This window comes from Rutilus rutilus (assembly GCF_951802725.1).
Source record: "Rutilus rutilus genome assembly, chromosome: 7".
Lineage (NCBI taxonomy): Eukaryota > Metazoa > Chordata > Actinopteri > Cypriniformes > Leuciscidae > Rutilus > Rutilus rutilus.
In genome coordinates, this window is record NC_140221.1 from 17,447,465 (window position 1) to 17,468,835 (window position 21,371).

The following is a 21,371-nucleotide window of genomic DNA, read 5'->3' on the forward strand; positions in this document are numbered from 1 at the left end:
GTCGCGTTAAGCATCACGACACGCATGCGCAATTTACTGCTTGCTGAATGGAAACAAACCAAGTTCTGCCGTACGTACATTTCTTACAATAACATTCTAGAAATACACAAATTTCCTTTTAAAATAAGTGTGGTAATATGACAATTTAGTTATGTCTACATGTCAGCAAGTTAATAGGCAACATAACATGCATAACTGTAAACATCCTTTACTACTGCTTATGTTTCGTTAACATTTATCTCTGTCAAATTATTTAAGAAAATGTCCAGTAAAGAAGTGAAAGCTGAGCTGAAAAGTGCAAGAGAAGCCATTAAAAATAAAGAGTTTAAAGAAGCTTTGAAACATTGTAAGGTAAGTGTTTACTTCCACTTGCCAGCATATAGTAGATAACTTCCATCTCATTCTTTTCTCTTGATTGACTGTATTTGAGTGGGCAGGCAAGGTAAACATTTCACTCTCAAGTTAAACCATATTTCTGTACTCCAGGCTGTTCTCAAGCTTGAGAAGAATAACTATAATGCCTGGGTGTTCATTGGAGTGGCAGCCACAGAGCTGCAGCAGCCGGATCAGGCACAGATCGCCTACAGAAAGGCCGCTGAACTGGAGCCAGAGCAACTGCTGGCATGGCAGGTGGGTTGTAGCTTATGAACTTTAATGAATGCTCCATAAAATGTAGCGTTTGTTTATGGACACAGTTTGTTAACCATTTGGCAAGTCGTGGCCTAATGGTTAGAGAGTCAGACAAGGTTGCAGGTTCGATTCTCAATACCGACAGGAAATGACTGAGTTGCCCTTGAGCAAGGCACTTAACCCCCAATCGCTCCTCTGGCGCCACAGCAAAAATGACTGCCCACTGCTCCGGGTGTGTGTCTATGGTTTGCAGTCAGTGCTCCTAATGTGTGTGCACTAACCTGGATGGGTTAAATGCAGAGGACTAATTCCGAGTATGGGTTACCACCATACTTGGCCATCACATGTCACTTTCACTTGTTAATATGGTCTTTAATGATATTGTGCACTGCTGATTGAACTAGATGTGGATTTCTTTTACAGGGTTTAGCAAATTTATACGAAAAAGGTGACCAGGCAGATTTCAAAGCCGAGCTGCCAAAGATTTACCAGAAACTTATTACACTGTATGAAACGTAAGTAAAGTGGTCTTCTTTTCTCCTAGGATGATTTTAAATGGAAAAAAATTAAATTCAAAATTAAAGGATAGGTTATAATAATAGATTTAAACATTTAGATTGTGCCCCCACCTCCTTTTTCTTTTCCTTTTTGCATGGTTGAAATTTACCAGATTTTCTTAGGTTTTGGAATTGTCCCCTACACACCTTTTTAAATTTGACTTCATAATAAATGTTAAAAAAATATTAAAATCAGTGAAATTCTTTGAACTTGAATTCTATAATCATGCCATTCATTTTACAACAAATCATTTGAATTGTCTACAAAACGTTTATTGGTTATTATCACAGAAATGAGAAGTGACAGGAGCACATCTCTTCCAGGGCAGAAGAATAAAAGTTGAAGATTGTTTCAGAACAAGTGATAAATCCTTTAACCTGAATAAAATAGAGTTTTGTAATAAAAAAAAAAATTCATATGGTCGAAAGAGCCTAATTTAAAAAGGAGTACAATGCTACATGATGCAGTTTGACCAATTTGCTTGATCCATGTATGTTTTTCTGCATTTGCAGCTCAGACAAAGCAAAATGTTTCGAAGTGAGCAAGAAGTTAGTGGAAATCTCTCAGTCGGAGAAGAACTATTTACAGGTATGATCTTTAAATATGATAAGCAGGACTTGATGTTACAACAGAAGATTTCAGAGGATAGAACTGCACTGGTCTGTTACCTTCAGAAATCTACACATTATTTCTAAAATCACCATCAGGTTTGATTCGCCATATGTTTGCTACTCTACCCACAGGTGGCCAGAGTGTGGCGGAGGTTAATCCAGGTGAAGGAGGGAGAGGAAGGGGTGGAGGATTCAGAGCTGCTGGAGCTGTGGAAGGAGATGACCAGACTCCTGCAAGACACTGTTGAGGATCAGGACAATGAGACTCAGCAGCACGTCAGTCTGATTCAACTGTTTTAGTTGAAGTGCTCTTTTTTTTGTACATACCCCCAGGTTAATGTCAACACATAAATTTTTACAAAGCTTACAGTGTGTTTTTCTCTTCTCAACAGCTGATATCAGCATTTGAAAGAGCTTTGCAAATGACAGTAGATGTGCCCGGTGAAGCCCACAGGAGCCTCTCACAGGATTACATTAAATGTCTTTCTAAGGTTGGCAAGCTCTATATGCCACAATTATAGTAATATACACAATAATTATGACTGAACCAAAGCAAAAGTTTCATATTCTGTATACCCTTCAGCTTCCTCATGAGGTGGCCAAGCTAAAAGAGTTTTGTGATGCCACACTGTCCTGCTATCCGACACAGTCCTACCCTTTAGAGGCCCTCAGTGAGCACTACATCAAAACAGGTAAGTGTAAGACAAGTGAAATAAGTGAGAAACAAAACAACAAATATATATTAGTGCTGTCAAAATTTAACCCAGCATCCCTTTTTTCCCATTATCCTTTGGATCACACACTCTTTTTCATGCAAATGCTTTTAAACCAAGATCCTTTTTAAACCTACACAAATACATCATCACTGCAGCGCTATATGACTGCTGAAAATTCAGCTTTGCCATCACAGGAATCAATTACATATTTAAAAAAATTATAAAAAGAAAATACATGCAATAAGATTTCACAGTATTTCCATTTTTACTGTATTTTTGATTAAATAAATGGTAAGCGCAAGAGACATTTGAAAAACATTAAAATTCATACCTACCCCAAACATTTAAACACTAAAGTAAGTACAAAAATAATCCTGTCTCTGTTTGGAGAAAACATAAACCTCATGTCTGATATTTCAATAATAACACCGCTTTCAGATAAACGTTCTTGTCTCTAATGATCCTGGTAGGTGACTGCAGTGAGGAAGCTGTCCGTTGTTTCCACCGTCTCTCAGAACTGGATCCTAACAACTCACACGCTCACTTTGGTCTTGGCATTAAAGCTTGTCAGGATAAAAAATACGAGGACGCCATCAAAAGTATTGGTCTGGGTGAGTTCATAAATATCATACAGAATTCACTGCTGTTTAGGTTTTCAGTACAGACCGGAGGTCATATATAGTATAATATAAGAAATGCATTATATCAAATCCTTCAAATACATTTTGATCATTAAAAGTGTATTTCAAGAACTCCTTGATTTATGTTCATGTTCAGCTATGCAACATTAATCAAGTTCCTATCACCGTCACTAGATATAATGTAAATTACAAACAGGATGTTTAAGTCTTTTGTTGTGTTTTTCCTGCAGGACTGAAGCGAATGCGTTCTTCCATCATTGGGTGGTATAATCTTGCTCTGGCTCAACTAAAAATGCATAAATACTCTGACAGTGCCACATCTTCCAGCCAAGGTACTGTATCATTAAAAACAACTGCACATATGAAACACAGCTAACTGGACAACTACTCGTCAACTGCACTAACAGAGTGAAAAGGGCTGTTCTCTCTTGTGTGTTCAGGGCTGAAGTCGAGTGTGGGGAATTCTGATGATTGGACTCAGAAGCTGCAGAGGTTGAGACTAGATGCTCTGGTGAGGACAGGAAGAGACCAGGATGCTGATGAAGCTCTGCAGATACTTACACAGGTAAAGTTTTAAATCAAAGACTGACACAGTGCTGCAGTCTTACAACAGAAACAAACACTACCGTTCAAAAGTTTGGGGTTGGAATGATTTTAAAAGAAGTCTCTTTTAATCTTCCACTTTACAAACAATAATCCTATGTGCAAAAAAACAACAACATTTCTCCTATATAACAAATTTTACAGAAATAAGTGAGAATGATAAACAGTAAACTGAAAAATACAGTAAAACCAGTAATATTGTGAATGTTATTACAATTTACAATAGCTGGTTTCTGTTTTAATGTATTTTAATGTATTATATCCTGTGATGGAAAAGTTAAATTGGCAGCAGCCATTACACCAGTCCTCACACATTTCTTATTATCAATGTTGAAAAGGGATGTTTTCAGGATTCTTTGATGAATAAAAAGTTCATAAGAACAGCATTTATTTGCAATAGAAATCTGTTGTAACAATGTCATACCCCAAACTTTTGAAATTGTTTTTTTTATGTATTTTAACATTATTATTTGATTGATATAATGTTGTTGGCATCTCCTTTTAGATTTCAGATGCCAAAAATGACCCAGTGCTTTTAGCGTTGAAAGGAAGAGCTCACTTGCAAAAAGGCCAAACTGATGAAGCATTTCAGGTCAATTGTTTTCTTTCGACAGGAACATAATTTCAGATTTTTTTTTACCTTCTTATATCTTAATATCTATCATGCTAAGTAGACCAAATCATGTTTGAATGAAATGATTCTTACAGGTTTTTGCTGAGCTGCTAAACTCTCACCCAGGATCTGTGGAGGGTCTCACTCTGAAGGGACTGACGCATGTTGCTAAAGAACAGCTCAAACAAGCTGAGGAGAGGTGTGAAACCCTCCTACACAATATCACAAACCATCATCGCTGTAAACACCAAACACTTGTTATCTTCTTTCTCTGTCTCACAGCTTTCTGGAGGCTTTATCCAGAAGCCCAGATAATGGGGAGTTATACTTCTTGCTGGGACGCCTGTACTGGAACATGGGAGAGGAAATACAAAGGGACCGTAGCAAAGCCCATACACATTTGCTCAAGGTAAGGCCACCAACATCAGAACTTACACTCTTTATCTTTTTATATAGATACCAGGCTTTTGTCTTTGGATAAAAATAAATAAAGATTCGTTTTCTGTTGTTTTAAGGCTGCTAAACTGGACCCGCATCTTGGTTCAGTGTTTCGTTTCCTGGGTCATTACTACAGAGATGTGGCAAAGGATCAGGGCAGAGCCAGAGGCTGCTATAAGAGAGCATTTGAGCTGGATTCCTCTGATGCTGAGGCTGGAGCGGCTACTGTAGATCTCAGCATGGAGCAGGGAGACATGGTGAGTGCAGATAAGTCTAGTTAATTCATTGAGGGTATCCTCTATTTAGTTTTTCTTGCCAAAATCTAATTTCAAAAAGTCTCAAGGAACTTTTCTCGCTGGACATGCTGAGGAAGACTGGGTTTTATTAACTTTGATGTGTTCTATCTGTTTAGGACTTAGCTCTGACTGTTCTGCAGTCTGTGACAGAGAGAGCCACTCCTGGCTCTGCTAAATGGGCCTGGATGAGGAGAGGTCTCTACCACCTCAAGATTGGCCAGCACCAACAGGCCATTGCAGAGTAAGTGAATCTTTTTCAGCTATAAGGCACAAGTGGTAATAAGAGTTGTTCAACTGGCCCTGGATGGTGTGATTAGTAGATATTTTAAAGATCTTATTTCATTTACCAACATTAAAGTTGGCAGTTAAATTGATGCAAGACATTAACAGGGCTTTTTCCAAAATTGTTATTAATAGTAGGCCTATATTACAGAATTTTTGTGCCATTTAGAATTGAAATGAGAATGGCTTTTTATTTCCAATTCAATTCTAGAATTTGAAATGGGAATTGAACAGGATTCAAAAGTGTAATTTGAATTTCAGGAAGTAGAAATGAAACTCATATTTTCAGTACATTTTATTTATTGTTTTCAGTTATAATTAATCAAATGCCACCAATTAAATTTTTATTTTACTTATATTAGTCTAATTATACAAAAAAAAATGCCTTCTATTAGCCTTCATTTTATATACCATATTGGCAGAAGAGCTCATTTCCCAGAATCCGATTCCCACAATTAACTTCCACTTTCCTGTCTCCAGAGATTACTTCATCAAATGTTAAATGTGGGATATATATATATATATATTTGTTCTCACCAAAATCAATGCAGATGGCTCTTCATAGACAAAAATGTTAAGATAAATGGCTGCCCCATATGCAATGACAGTTTGCAATTGATTTGATTTGAAAGTTACCCATGATTCTGCTGTGGTCTCAGTCTGCAGGCGGCGTTGAGGGCTGATCCTCAGGACTGGGTGTGCTGGGAATGTTTAGGTGAAGCTTACCTGAACCGCAGGAGTTTCACAGCTGCTCTGAAAGCTTTTGATAAAGCACATCTTCTTCAGCCCACCTCAATCTATAGCCTCTATCAGACGGCCGCCATCAAACAGATCCTGGGCCGGTTTAAAGAGGCTGCCTCAGAGTACAGGCAGATCTTAGAGCAGGAGGAATATGTGCCGGCACTGAAAGGTTTGTATGCCTTCTGCATTAATGTTTTAATCTCTCAGGGTAATAACTATTTAATTCAGTATTCAAATCTGGAGTGCATCTTCACTGTGTTTTGTTTCTCAGGTCTGGGTGAATGCTTGTTAGCCTTGGCTAAAAGTGCACTGGATGACTATCTTGATGGAAGAGCTGTAGATTTGATACAGAATGCCATCTATTACCTCTTCAGGTAAAGTGTATCATGAACACAGGGGTCTGCTGAGTATAGAGAAAATGTGTGCCTCATTCTTTAAAGTGGTGTCTAACTATGTCAGGTGAGTTTGATGCATGTCATTGAGTGGATATTGATGTAATCTCTCTCTTTGTTTTAATGTTCTCAGCGCTGTAAAGCAAAGGCCAGACCTGTCGTGTCTGTGGAAGTTACTAGGTGATGTCTGCACCACCTGCAGAACTGTGTCTGCAAACCGAGCTAAAGTGCTGGTACCTGGAGCTCTATGTGGGATGGATCCACCTGATCAGAGCCATACACTGGACCAAAGACAGCTCCTCACTGTAGGAGAAAGGTAAGAGAGACACAATCACACAATACATCACACTTGCTCTATCAGAGTCTGTCATTACGTGTCTTTAGGGGCTCATCTGTAGAAAATAAGTCTTCAACAACATCCAAGTATTAATTTACTTGCTGAACAATGTTTTTTTTTATTATTCATGCACTATACAATACACTAATACAATACATACACTAGCGTTCTAAAGTTTGGGGTCAGTAAGATAATTTTTTAAACACATAAAGATTTCAATTTCAAATAAATGCTGTACTTTTGAACTTTATTAATCAAAAAACCAAGAAAAAATGCATCGAAGGAATAAAGGAATAAAGTACATTTTAAAATATATTAGCATTTTTTTTTTATTGTAATGGCATTTCATAATATTACTGTTTTTACTATGTTTTTGATCAAATAAATAAAAAAACTTATTCAGTTACTTGTTGAATGTTTAAGTTATATTAATGTATAAACCATATTTTGGAGTGGTCTACATAAATCTATAAAAAAAATACCTGCTTATGATTAGTTGAACTGATACAGAAACATATTGAACTAAAGGGTGAAAAGAAGTCTGGGTCTCCCCATTAAAAAGATGGATGGATGGATGGATGGATGGATGGATGGATGGATGGATGGATTGATAGATAGATAGATAGACACTATAGATAGACTTGACTTGACTTGATTATTCTGTAATGAAACTGTTTTATCAGGTGCTTTGGTCATGCATTGAAACTCATGCCGGAGGCCCCCAGTCTGTGGTGTGACCTCGGCATGAACTACTACCACCAATCCAGACTGTTCAGCTGCCTGTATCCTGAGGAGGATCCCCAGCCTCTGCTGGAGAAAGCCCTGCAGGTGCGTTACCTGACCTGACTGAGAAGTTGTTCACAGTGCTTGCATGAAGAGGTGTTTTAACAGGCTGTTTTGGTTTGGCTCTGTTTTGACAGTGTGTGAAGAAGGCGATCATGCTGGACAGTGCTAATCACAAATACTGGAACGCCCTTGGAGTCGTCGCCATGGCAAAAGGTAGATACACATGATGTACATAATTGCATTAGTCTGTATTACATAACTGTTTTGTGATAGACTATTCTTGTGTTAATATACTATATTCTTCTTTTATATTTTAGGGATAGAAAACTTTGCACTTGCACAACACAGTTTCATCAAATCAGTAAAAGCTGAGCCAAATGTAAGTAATGCAAGACAAATAAACAGTTTCCTCACTTTTTAAACAATTGTGTTGATGCAAGTAATGTATATTTTGGTTATTTTTCAGAATGTGGTTGCATGGACTAACCTTGGTGCTTTGTATCTGAAGAAGGGAAATATAGAGGTAATGTGATTTTGAATTTGTCAAGTGATTAGCTTGACTTTACTTGTATTAGAGAGCCATGCTGATTTCTACATTATTTTTTAGCTCTCTCATGAAGCTTTCAAGATTGCTCAGTCGCTGGAGCCCCTCTATGTGAACTGCTGGATCGGACAGGTACACTTCAGATAGACCTTGAGTTCATATCTTTAGTCCATTACTATACGCAGCACATCTAACTTCTTTCTCGTCATACAGGCCCTCATTGCTGAGACCGTTGGCAGTTATGACACCATGGACCTTTTCAGACACACCACAGAACTGAGCACTCATGTATGTCTAGTCATTTCTAAACACACACTACCTTTCAAAAGTTTGGGGTTTGTAATGTTTTTCTTTTTTTTTATCTTATGTTCACCAAGACTGCATCTATTTGTTCAAAAATACAGTAATGTTGTGAAATATTATTACAATTTATAAGAGCTTTTGTCTATTTTAGTATATTTTAAAATGTAATTTATTCTTGTGATCAAAGCTGAATTTGCAGCATCATAACTCCAGTCTTCAGTGTCACATGATCCTACAGAAATCATTCTAATTTGCTGCTCAAGAAACAATTTTTTTATTATCAATATAGAAAACAGTTGTGCTACTTAATTTTTTTGTGGAAACCGTTTGTTAAACCGTTATCTTATTTTTTAAATAAGATTATAAATGTATTCATGTCACTCATGATCAATTTAATGCATTTTTGCTGAATAGAAGTATACATTTCTTTTAAAAAAAAATTACTGACCCCAAACTTTTTGAAATGTAGTGTATAGTTTATTCTTTAGGTTCAGACTATTGCTGTATGTTCTTGCTGTAACATGTTTGTTTGATGTTAGACTGAGGGAGTGAAGGGTTATGCGTACTGGGTTTGCTCCACACTGCTGGACAGGAGCAACAGAGACTCAGAGCTCTATCTCTACAACATAGTTCAGATGAACGCCGTCTCTGCTGCCCAGGTGGCTCTAAGCAAGTACACTGGTATGAGAACACAAACACACACTATACTGTGTTAAAGGGTTAGTTCACCAAACAAAGTTATTTCTGTCATTACTCACCCTCATGTCTTTCCAAACCCATAAAACCCAATATGATATTTTTGATCTGCAATGTTTTACCACTTTCAAGGCCCAGAAAGGTAGTAAAGACATCATTAAAATAGCCCATGTGACTAAAGAGGTTTAACCTTAAAGGGATTGTTGCGTAAATCGATGTGTTCAGCCGTCTGCCGGAAGCAATATTTTTTTATATAACTCTGATTGTATTTGTCTGAAATAAGAATGTCAATATACACCTAGGATGGCTTCAGGGTGAGTAAATCATGAGTAAATACAGAAGCCCTGAACCGCAACATAATTTTTTTTTTAGCATTTCGAGAATAAAGTCGAAATGCTAGAATTTTTTTTATGTTTCGGTTCAGGGCTTCTAAAGAGAATAGTCAAAATGACGAGAATACAGTCTTCCGTAGAAGTTCTTATTTATTTATTTTTTGTAAAGAAATGCGCTCGTGAAGTCTGCTTCTGACATGGATCTAAATATAACAGTAGCTTACTTTTATCTGGGCTTTCAATAAAAGGAAATTCTACAGGTGCTAATCTAATAACATGGCATTACCATTTGTTTTAGGACGCCAATAGACAAGCACAAAGACTCCGCCAGAGTAGGTACCACAGTCCTGGTACAAACTTTATGTGGCAATGAAGCCTGGGTCGAGAACACTTAACAGTAATCGCACTGTCTCCCTCTTCCCCGTAAATCCTTTCTGGATACATTTTAAGTGCATCATTCTGTATCCAATCATTTGGCCGGATCCCGCGATTTCCTCAGATAGAAAGCTAGATTTATATTTTGACTTTTCCATCCAGTCTGAATCTCTGAAAAGTGTTTTTGCCAGTAATGTCTATTCCGGCGCAGTATATTTTGTAACGTCCTCAAACAAATGGTAATACCATTTTAGTAGATTAGCACCTGTAGAATTTCCTTTTGTTGAAAGCCCAGATAAAAGTAAAAAGCAACTATTTTGTTTAGATCCATGTCCGAGGCAGTTCGACTTCACGAGCGCATTTCTTTACACACATACACACACACACAAAAACCTCTACGGAAGACTTCTCATAATTTTGACTTTATTCTCAAAATATTACGACTTTAATCTCGAAATGTTTCGACTTTAATCTTGAAATGTTAGAATTTTTTTTTTTTTTTACGGAAATTATTATAGATATTTTTTTGTGGTTCAGGGCTTCTGTACTTTAATGTTATGACAATAATATTTTTGTGCGAAAAAAAAAAAAAAAAAAAAAAAACACGTGACAACGTGAACTTTACAATGTGAACAGTGTCAGAGACTGACACAGAAGAGAAGAAATTGTTAAATAAAGTTTTTTAGTTGTTGTTGTTTTTTGCTCGCAAAACATATTCTCGATGTTTGAGGGTGAGTAATTAATGACAGAATCTTCATTTTTGGGTGGACTAACCCTTTAAGTTATTACAAGGTTATTTAAGGGTCTGCCAATTGTTGTCGGATCTCAAACCAATTTTTGACAAAAGAAAATACAGTTCCAAATCTCTATAATGCATAACCATTATAAAGTATGTAAATGCATTCATATGGCACTGCATGCATGTTTTAATAGGCCATGCTAAAAATGTAATGCTCAATTTCAATATGTAACGGGTCTCTGCTCCATCTCTTTGTATTACAAAGGCCCTTTAGCCTGACAGTTAAAGATGCCTGATGTATTGAATGATTTCACCAGCAATGCAGGTGGAATGGCTAGACACATTTGTGAAAAATGTGTTTCTATGTTAGGAAATGACCCATGTGACAGTGACAAATTATTTAAAGATGGAGAGAGGTAATGAAGCTTTGTGTACTCGCTCTTTTTCACACCAGAGAGGATTCAGACCGACCCTGACGCCTTTATCATGCTCGGATACCTGAACACACACCTGCAGCTGAAAAAACAGGCCACTGAGGCATATCGCAGGTTTGCCACCTCTAGCTATTTTTACATTTGGGAAATTCTGTCCTGGCCAGTTGGACATTAAGTCTGCCTGACACAATTTTAGTTAATCTGAAGCAGGAATTACCAAAATTTTAATGATTTTTTATATATATATTATTATTTTGTATTTTTTATTATATATATATATATATACTTTTTTTTTTTATATATATATATGTGTGTATATATAACTTACAAAATAACTTTTTTGTTTTGTATTCAAATAACTTGTTTAAAATTCACACACGCGCACACACACACACACATATATACACACATATATTATACATACGTGTGTGTGTGTGAATTTTAAACAAGTTATTTGAATGAATTTATTTAAATAATTGACATAAAACTTGATATGTGTTTTAAAAATATTATATAAAAACACGTATGCTGCCTATAGTTTCTGACACTGATCTAGACCATTCTGGTATGAAATCGTTCTTGGATATGTTCCATTCTCCACAGAGCTGTCGAGTTGCTTCAGGCGTCCCCTCACACAGACAAGCTCAGCTTTGCTCTGAGGGGTTACGGACGTGCCCTCAGGTAAAAACCACTATGCCGTCAGTCATTTCCTCTATAATAATGGCATCAGAGTTATCAGTACAAAATAATGTTTATTTTATAATGTCACTGTCAGTGATGATGGGCAGTGGGAAGAAGCAGTGCGTATTTATTCCTCCACACCATTGGAGGAGCTGCATGATCTCATCGGGCTGGCGCTCACCTGTTTCAAAATCAGTCGCCTACCAGAGAGCATTCAAGGTGAGCTGTCATTGTGAATTGAAATAGTCCCTACTGTGCCTTATGAAACTACTCAAGCTTGTGATTGTGTGTTTCCGAGGGCATGCATGTACACTTGTCTATGTGCGCTCATTTCCAGCCTATGAGAAAGCCCTTGCAGTTGCCTCTAGTGAGAAAGAAAAGGCCTGTATACTCACTGCACTGGCCCTGATACAGCACACGCTGGGCAGCTTGGATCATGCCAAAACACTTCTCTTCAAGTGGTGAGCAAATTATTCAACTGTCTCCGAGAAACACATTCTCTGCTTCAGTAGTGAAAAGCAAAACCTGTCTCCTCTTGTTTATATATGTGTGTGTAGCTCCATGCTTAAAGAGCCCATTCCAGAGAGCCTGCAGTGTCTCTGTGCTCTGGGTTTGGTTCATGGGGACGTGACTCTGGCAAGTGCTACGCTCACCGAGCTGCTGAAACTGGGGGAACCTGTAGGAGGCGCTGTGGAGGAGTACTGTCTGCTCACTTGCACCCTGCTGGCCCTGCAGGGCAACTTTAGCGGTGTACATAGGGAGGCTTCTAGGGCTATACACAGGTACTGTATAATATTTTGAGATATTGTGTCTCCTAATTAGATACAACATGATTAGGCAACAATCTAAAACAAAAATATGACAATGTTTCTCTGCTCACTATAAAATATCAGTGGTCAAAAATCTTGCTTCATGTAGCTATTATGTAGCATATTAGTATTTGAAGACAAAATAAAAGTGCCTACTATATTAAATATAAAGCATATTAAGACATAATCAGATATGTCCTGATTAATTTATTTGGTCACACACCATCTTTCTGCATGATTCCAACCTAAAAATATAAGGGAATTTAAAAATTGTGATTTCCAGGCCTTAACTAAATTTTATATTATATTATATTTAAGGCTGTCAAAATTAACTATTCATTATTTTTGTTTAACGCGTTAAAAATATTTAACACAAATAACACAGCATCTGTTTTTTCCCGTCATCCTTTGGCTAGCGTTACATTATATGATCACGCTCTTATTCATGCAAATGCTTTTAAAACATTAACGCGTGATAATACACAAAAGAGAACGCAGTGCGGTACTGGCTCACATCTGTGAATCTCCTGTCTGTGTGACACACACACAACTCGTGCTCACAGAAAGCCACACTGCTTGACTGAATAACATTTGATGCTTTAATAAGGATTAATCTATATTTAATATATAATTTATGCAGTGAAAACTGTGGTGTTTTATAACTTTATTCAATTTATGAATATATCCTACCTTTTAGACCTACCTAAAGCACTGTTTACAAGGTTACATGGGTCAGAAACAACAAAAACAATAACTTTTTGTGTATTTTGAAAGTAAATCTGGTCTGACTGGGCCAATAGAAAATGTTTTGATCTGATATATTGAAGGGCACAGGCAAATGTGACATTTATTACAATGAGTTTATGTGAAGATTTTTTTGAGTTCACTTAAATTTTTAAAGCCTAATAAATGTAGCAGTATAGGTATTGGTGATACTGGCCTTCTTTCATAAAAAGATGCCATTAAACAAATATTTAAAATATAGTCTACTGTCTTTGTTGTTTCTACATTCATTTGGAGATTAAATGATCATGATAATGATATTTGATCAAAGGTGAAGGTAAAGTCATTTATAATGTTACAAAATATTTCCATTTCAAATAAATGTTGTTCTTTTGAACTTTCTATTCATCAAATAATCCTGAAAAAAAAAAAAATACCACAGTTTCTTCAAAAATATTAAGCAGTACAATTGTTTTCAACATTGATAATAAGAAATGTTTCTTGAGCTGCAAATGAGTATATTAGAATGATTTCTGAAGGATCATGTGACCCTGAAGAGTAATGATGCTGAAAATTCAGCTTTACCATAACAGTAATAAATTACCTTTTAAGATATATTAAAATAGAAAAGTTATTTTTGATAAAATAAATGTAGCCTTGGTGAGCATAAGATACATCTTTAAAAAACATAATAAATCTTACCAACTTCAAACTTTATATAATATAAAAACATATTATATTATATTATATTATATTATATTATATTATATTATATTATATTATATTATATTATATTATATTATATTATATTATATTATATTTATAAAATGGTTAAAAGCCAGACTCAGATCAAAATAGACAAACTTCAGTTGTTGTTATTCAGCTAAAGCACAGACACTTAAATTATTGAATATTTGTCCGGCCCCATTATGTCTTGTTGAGTGGGCAATTGAGGACTTTGATTAAATTAAATGCACTTCTTTATTTGTCCAATAGCAAGTGACCTTTAATGTCCTCCTTTAATCTGCATCGTACAAAGACATGAAAACACTCAAATGCTATTAAAGGGAAGGCCCTTTCATATAATTAACCTCATGTATGAATCATTGCATTTGGTTAATTAACCCAAATGTCAAATGTGGTACCAGAACTACAAGAATTATTCTTTCTTTTGTCAGACATTTTTTAATTCTAAAAAATGATGAGTCTTTGACAACTTTTATGTTGTAGGAACCCAGGGAATCCATCTCTCTGGGCTCTTCTCTCCAGACTGGTCCCACAGTACTGCCCCAACAAAGCCAGTGTGAGTATTCTCACAATATTTTAGGAGAACTAACATGCTTAAAGGAATAGTTCACCTGTTATAGAAATATTGACCATAAAATATTGGTGTTCATGTAGTTTTCATATTTCCATCAGGGAGGAGCTGTGGCCGGCAGTGTGGCATGTCATGCCAGCTTGACACTTGGAAAGGTAACTTGACATTTGTGGATGAAATCCTATGTCAAGATCTGCGTCCATTAAACAGTTCAACTCTTTCTATCTGTAGAGGGCATTGCTGTACAGTGGAGTGAATCAGTTGGCCTCAGGCCGCCACTCTGGTGAGGATAGAAGATGCAACGCTCTGAAAACAATCCAGAGAGCTGTGCTGCTGTGCCCAGGTAAAGTTCCATCCAGTCAGCTAGTGTTACTAATGTTGCGTTAGCCTAAATGTGTAGCATTAAGACTCCAAGTAAAACAAATCATCATCATGTCACCATTACGCTTTTGACTAGAAAGCTTCAGGTTGCTCAGATATCTGAGCAAAAACTGTCCTCACAATTAGAGGCACTCTGGATCAATTCTCAGGTTATCTGCTAAATGGCAAGTCAATAACTTTAAGATTCAAAAACAGACTTTCCATGACCCCGAACTTGTAATTCCCTAACCCAGACTAATAGCAGACTACGAGACCAAGACTAAACCCATCATAAACCCATCAGCCTAGGACACAGAACAAAGTGCCTTTTCACGCATACAAATCCAACTCATATTTGTTTGAATGGGGAAATATCAAAATCTCTGCTTGCCAAATTCATTTAAATAACATATTTCAAATCAACAACAAAATCTGACATGAACTGTTAAAAAAAAGCATAAAATTAATGTTGGTCCTGCCAATGTGTATGTGTGCAGTCTCAGGACATTGATTCTTTGGGAACTGGAGCTTCTAACCACAGCTGCAATGACACGTTGACTTTACTAATTGGCGAAAAAAACAACAACAAAAAAAACAATGTAATTTTCTTTCTGAACAACAAGAAGATAAAGGAGGAATGCAAGCTGACATAATCAGATTTGGGATGTCTATTTGTTGAAAGAAGAGTTGTTTTCCACATGTATCTCAAATATCAAGGTTCCAACTGTCCTGGAAATTAAATTAATTTGTAGATTTAAAGGTCTGGAAAAAAACGGAATTTTTTTACAAAATTTTTTTTTCTACTCATGCTCAGTTCTGAAGTATTTCTTTAGAATTTACTATTTTAGTTCAATATCTATAATTTTATTTTTGAAAACCATAATCCACGCTTGACTGGAAGGATCATGGAAATTCATTGGTCTTAAAGTCGGCATGAAGCAGAAAGTGAAAGAGTGAAACTGCTTCTTGAATGAGAAACAAATGTAGGGTGGGACTTGATTTTGTTCATCGGGAATTTATTGGATTGTTATCATTTGCTAATTGCTGCGATCTCATGTGAGAAACAGTTTGCTGGAGGGGACGGAATATTGTCCCGCACACATGCCGGTGCATACGTCATCAGAGAATAGATGCTGTCCCTGTGAAGGGAAGGGGACATTTTTGATTAAAGATTACAAGGGCACATGAATTTAAAAAGTATTGCACTGATATGTAATTTATAATAAACAATGCAATATTCCAAAAAATGTGTCTGGCGTGTGGGAAGCCTGAAATATGCATTACAGTTAGAACAAACCAGAGTTTATGTCAAACTGTTGTAATGAGCTTTGGCTTCTTGTTTAAGAACATTGTTAATGTAGTATTGGACAGAACACACTCTTCTTTAACCCTAAAACGATGAAAATGTTCTTTTTGGATACTGAGAACCTTGCATTTAACGTGTCAGCAGGAGTAAGTGCCAAGTGTGATGCAGAGAGTGTATTCAGAGTGAAGCCTGGTCTATGTTCAAAGTTTGAGAGGACAGAAGAGACTCTGAGACATCAATATATCAGCCAGATGAAATATTTGTCTACACTAGGTAGGATGACAGTGATTCAGTGTTGGATCGATGTGTCCTCTGTCTTTCTGTTTGACAAACGCAGATGATCCTGCTGGTTGGGCGGGGCTAATGGCCGCCTGTCACACAGAGAACACTGCATGCTTACTCGCAGGCTCCGCCCCTCGCAGAGAAGATATGGAGAGGGCGCACATGACTCTGGTGTCTGAAAAAGGTCAGTGAAACTTGAGACTGTTTTGTCAATGTATGTGAATATGCTTACGGTCAAAATTTTGTAATTACGTTTTTGAAATAATTATTTTATGCTCACAAAGGCTGTATTTATTTGATACAAAAATACAGTAAAAACAGTAATATTGTGAAAAATCATTACAATTTAAAAGAACTGTTTTCGATTTTAGTATATTTTAAAATGGAATTTATTCCTTTGAATCAATGCTGAATTTTAAAATAAATGCTAAATAAAATCAATTCTATTTAAAATAAATGCTGTTCTTTTTGAACCGTCTATTCATCAAATAATTCTGAAATAGCATTTCCACAGAAATAGCAGCAAAAGCTGTTTTCAACATTGATAATAATTAGGAACCATTATTAATAATTGAGCACCAAATCAACACATAATGATTTTTGAATGGTCATGTGACACTAAAGACTAGCTTTGCCATCACATTAATAAATTACATTTTAAAATATATTTAAGTAGAAAAGAGGTATTTTAAACTATAATAATATTTCACAATATTACAGTTTTACTGTATTTTTGAGGTAGCTGTGTTGAGTATAATACACTTTCAAAAACATTAAAAATCACAATAATTCCAAACTTAGGTTAGGGTTAGTTGACCGGTAGTGTTTATGCGGATGGGACATGGCTTTAAGACTGCGTTGTGTGCCTGTTCTCAGTGAAGGGCCTGCAGGGAGAGGACGGGCTCTTGGCTCAGGCTCTGGAGGGCTGGGTGCTGCAGCAGGCCGTGACTGGACTCAAACAGAGTGGTCAATATGACCAGGCAGAGACTCTTTGCTCCCAGGTACACACACACACACACACACACACACATGCACGCTCTGTTTCTGTGTCACGCTGTCCCCTATTGATTTGTCTCTCATCAGCTCTCGGGCGCAGGTGCAGACACAGACAGATTCAAGGGCTTCAGAGCAGAACAATTTGCCCGTTTCACAGCACCATCTGTCTAGTATGCATCTATAGCTCTCGATCAGCTCAAAACACAAGAGCTGTTCCGCTTGGGGGGGGTGTCTGTAGTGTAGGGGTGTCCAATCCTGCTCCTGAAGGACCAACGTTCTGTAGAGTTCTCCAAAATACCTGCCTGGATGTTTCTAGTGCTCCTGAAGACCGTGATTATCTGGTTCAGGTGTGTTTAGTTGGGGTTGGAGCTGAGCTCTACACAACAGTGGCCCTTCAGGAGCACGATACCCCTGCTGTAGTCATCTCTCTCAATTTAGATTTATTTAGATTTAAAACAACTAAGTTGACCAAAGTGCTTCACAATATTGACAACTGGCATCATAAAAAGATAAAGAAAGGGAATGAATAAAACATCATTTCAACAACAATAACCATCCTTTAATTTCTATGACTTGAAGGCCAATTTAAAAAAGTAAGTTTAAGGACATGACTTAAAAGACTGGTGCATTCGAGGAAGTTTGTCTTTGTTTGTTCTATAATTTTAGGACAGCAATTTAAAATGCCAAATCATCATTAGAATTTGATCTAGACTGAGTTTCAGCCAGCAGTATAATCTAGCTGGTTTTCCACACAACCAATGTAATCTTCATATCTATACACACAATTATAGTTGGAAAGATGCCAGATATATTTTTGCTTGCCCAAAGTAAGGATATAGTGTCAATTTAAAACACTTGTTTACCCAGCCAGTTTAGTGACAATGAAAATGCATCATTTAAAATCTGAACGAAATATTAATATGTAAATAATATGATTTGATTGATGAATAATTGATGATATGATTTATGCACTAATCCAGGAAAGTAGGCAGATTTTGAAATGCTCATGACAGATGTCACTACGTTTACCTCACAGTGACTGGCTGCCTACTTGCCGTTTTTTGCCTGTCATTTGCATAATATTGAGCGTTTCTTAAAGAGTTAGATGCTTTCGGTTGCTCTAAATGCTTTCTTCGATCTGCTGTCAAATCCACAATTTCCTATCAAGCGTGTAGCTCCGCTCTTATAGAAATTAATTTCCAACTCCCACTCTGCTTCCTTCACTGGTTGACTCGTACTGTAACACCTAAAATGGGTATATCAGACAAAGGAGATATTCAATATGTGCAGTGTTGGTTCAGAACCACTGATTAACCTATTTTAATTTCCAAATATTATTAAATGTTTGACTGCACTAGATTGTCAATCACCATTGAAAGTGATTTTTAAGAGTTAGATCCAAGAACAAATTTATTTTGTACAGTGTTGTTGTCATGCTAGAAATTTTGAGAAACACTATTGTGAAATTTTTGCATAAATTTAACTGACTTTGAGATCGGTTCTTCTGAGCATGACACATAAATATATATACATAATTGAATAAGTATTTTAAAAGTAATTTTGTTGTGCTTAAAATTTTGGACATTAAGTATAGACAAATGCGATTTGTAAAAAAAATTGTAAACTCCAGTCATATTAGTGACCCTGAAAAGCTCTTCTACATAAGAATATGATCCCTGTGTTTGAATACTCCTACTTCCCTACTATATACAGTAGTAGGCGAAAAACTGTAATATGTCATAGTATACACATTATTACAGTAGGCAAAAAGTACCCAGATTCTGAAGTGTGCATCTGAATACTATCCCATGAAGCAACGCAACTGATGCTAGTAGGTCAAGTGACAGCGACAACATTGCAGATGTAGTATGCCCGATTTTCATCAAATTACTCATAGTCATACTATATAAAACATACTTTTTTAACGGTCATGAAGTAACCAAACGTAGTGCTTACAGTATGAGACAGCATGAGACTGTGGCTGTGTTCTATATCATTTAAATGTGTGTGATTATGAATGTAATCCGGACATACTACATTGGTCATGTTGTTACTGTCATGTGACCTACAGTTGTTTCACTTCACTGCCGTTTACAACTCCTCTCATGTGGCCTCATGGGATAGTAAAGTGTCCATTCCAAAGGTGTGCACTCCAAAATCTCGCCTGAGGTAGTAGGTCATACAGGAACTTTTCGCCTACTGTTTAGTGAATACTGTGAATTCAGACATACTACTCTTCACCTACTGTTTTTTGCCTGCTATATGTAGTAGCACATACTATATGAAGTATGTGATTTCAGATGCTACCTGTGAGTGCATTAAAGGGATAGTTCACCCATTAATTACTCACCCTTGTGATGTTCCAAACCTGTAAGACTTTCATTCATCTTTGGAACACAAATGAAGATCATTTTGATTTAAATCTGAGTGATTTCTCTCCCTCAATTGACAGCTATGCAACTACCACTTTGACACTTCAAAAAGCTAAACCATAAAAATGTAGTGGTTTAGTTGAAATTTTCTGAAGAGACACGATCGCTTTATATGATGAACAGATTTAATCTAGGCTTTTATTCACATAAAAACATTCATCACCTCACACATCAGTTGTGGTAAACGGAAATTCAAGCATGCTTGCTTGATGTGCGAGAAGAACCAATGAGGTTCATTCTCATGTTATGCAGCACATTTGAGCTTCCTCAAGAACCAATGAGGTTTGTTCTTGTGCGTCAAGCAGGTTTGGCCGAGTTTCTGTTTATGTTCATGATCAATGTTTGTGTGAATAAAAGCCTAAATTAAATCAGTTCATCATATAAAGCGATCCAGTCTCTTCAGAAAATTTGGGCTAAATCGCTCAATTCATATGGATTAGTTTTATGATCTCTTTATGAACTATTTCAAGCGTCAAAGTGGTAGTTGCTTGGCTGTCAATGGAGTGGACAGAAAGCTCTCAGATTACATCAAAAAGATCTTCATTTGTGTTCCGAAGATGTTTGGAACGACATGAGGGTGAGTAATTAATGACAGATTTTTCATTTTTGGGTGAACTATCCCTTTAAAGCTGGTGGCGAGCAAAGAAGCGAATGCTGTCGTACCGGTTAGGAAGGTAAAGAACAAGTAAAACTTAAGCATGTAATTGCTTTGTGCACCTTTAACCGGTTTTTATACGTCCTTCTTCCCATCTCAGGTTCTGAGTGTATCTCCAGAGCATCCTGTGGTGTTCCTTATGTTAAGGCAGGTTCAGTGTGAGCGCCTCCTGCTGTCTGAGGCCGGTAACTGTGTTCCTCAAGCAGTGCTGGATCAGCTCAGTGCTGCTGTCATGGCCAACCTCACTTCTGTGTCCGCTTGGCACGTACGTACACTCACCATCTCACTGAAGAGAGCTTGGAGTCAGGTTAATTTTCAGTCAATATGAATCTTGCTGTATGTACTGTAGACATACGACTTTCCTTGTAGATATTGGCATTTTGTTACCCTGAGGTCAGAACTGAATGTTCACACACTTTAACCATCATCCTTCCCTTGAGTCATTTTGACACGAAATGTAGTGTTCATCAGAAGGGTCCATTACCCTAGGACTTTTGTCCTTTGAATGGATTTGAGGAGTTTTGTGGTTGAAATTTAAAAAAGTAACAAATCCTTTCCCTTGCGGGTCAATTTGACCCCCTTAGGAATGAATGGAATACACATAAAAAATTCTCAAAATTCAAACTAAAAACTAATACTACAGTACAGTACTACAGAAAAACTGACTTTAGGACCCAGCGGAACATCTTTTTTTCTCCATATAGAGCTATAATGCCTTCTAGTGGCAAGAGTCATGAAATGT

At 36.8% G+C, this 21,371-nt stretch overlaps 1 protein-coding gene across 1 annotated transcript in view; it reads left to right on the forward strand.

Annotated features, from left to right (window-relative positions):
- The window catches only part of skic3 (SKI3 subunit of superkiller complex), a 24,904-nt gene continuing 3,533 nt past the window's right edge, over positions 1-21,371 (forward strand). The window contains exons 1-37 of the mRNA XM_084413499.1: positions 1-70; positions 259-351; positions 487-630; positions 1,054-1,145; positions 1,701-1,776; positions 1,932-2,075; positions 2,192-2,290; positions 2,383-2,491; positions 2,986-3,126; positions 3,387-3,488; positions 3,597-3,721; positions 4,265-4,351; positions 4,468-4,571; positions 4,655-4,781; positions 4,888-5,067; positions 5,223-5,347; positions 6,048-6,298; positions 6,401-6,503; positions 6,655-6,837; positions 7,542-7,686; positions 7,779-7,857; positions 7,962-8,023; positions 8,111-8,167; positions 8,252-8,320; positions 8,402-8,476; positions 9,031-9,172; positions 11,088-11,181; positions 11,671-11,748; positions 11,843-11,967; positions 12,086-12,209; positions 12,306-12,530; positions 14,511-14,583; positions 14,700-14,753; positions 14,830-14,941; positions 16,602-16,730; positions 17,423-17,547; positions 20,730-20,894. Coding sequence (XP_084269625.1) covers positions 262-351; positions 487-630; positions 1,054-1,145; positions 1,701-1,776; positions 1,932-2,075; positions 2,192-2,290; positions 2,383-2,491; positions 2,986-3,126; positions 3,387-3,488; positions 3,597-3,721; positions 4,265-4,351; positions 4,468-4,571; positions 4,655-4,781; positions 4,888-5,067; positions 5,223-5,347; positions 6,048-6,298; positions 6,401-6,503; positions 6,655-6,837; positions 7,542-7,686; positions 7,779-7,857; positions 7,962-8,023; positions 8,111-8,167; positions 8,252-8,320; positions 8,402-8,476; positions 9,031-9,172; positions 11,088-11,181; positions 11,671-11,748; positions 11,843-11,967; positions 12,086-12,209; positions 12,306-12,530; positions 14,511-14,583; positions 14,700-14,753; positions 14,830-14,941; positions 16,602-16,730; positions 17,423-17,547; positions 20,730-20,894 — 4,215 coding nt within the window. The 5' untranslated portion in view covers positions 1-70; positions 259-261. The remainder of the gene's footprint in view (positions 71-258; positions 352-486; positions 631-1,053; positions 1,146-1,700; positions 1,777-1,931; positions 2,076-2,191; positions 2,291-2,382; positions 2,492-2,985; positions 3,127-3,386; positions 3,489-3,596; positions 3,722-4,264; positions 4,352-4,467; positions 4,572-4,654; positions 4,782-4,887; positions 5,068-5,222; positions 5,348-6,047; positions 6,299-6,400; positions 6,504-6,654; positions 6,838-7,541; positions 7,687-7,778; positions 7,858-7,961; positions 8,024-8,110; positions 8,168-8,251; positions 8,321-8,401; positions 8,477-9,030; positions 9,173-11,087; positions 11,182-11,670; positions 11,749-11,842; positions 11,968-12,085; positions 12,210-12,305; positions 12,531-14,510; positions 14,584-14,699; positions 14,754-14,829; positions 14,942-16,601; positions 16,731-17,422; positions 17,548-20,729; positions 20,895-21,371) is intronic.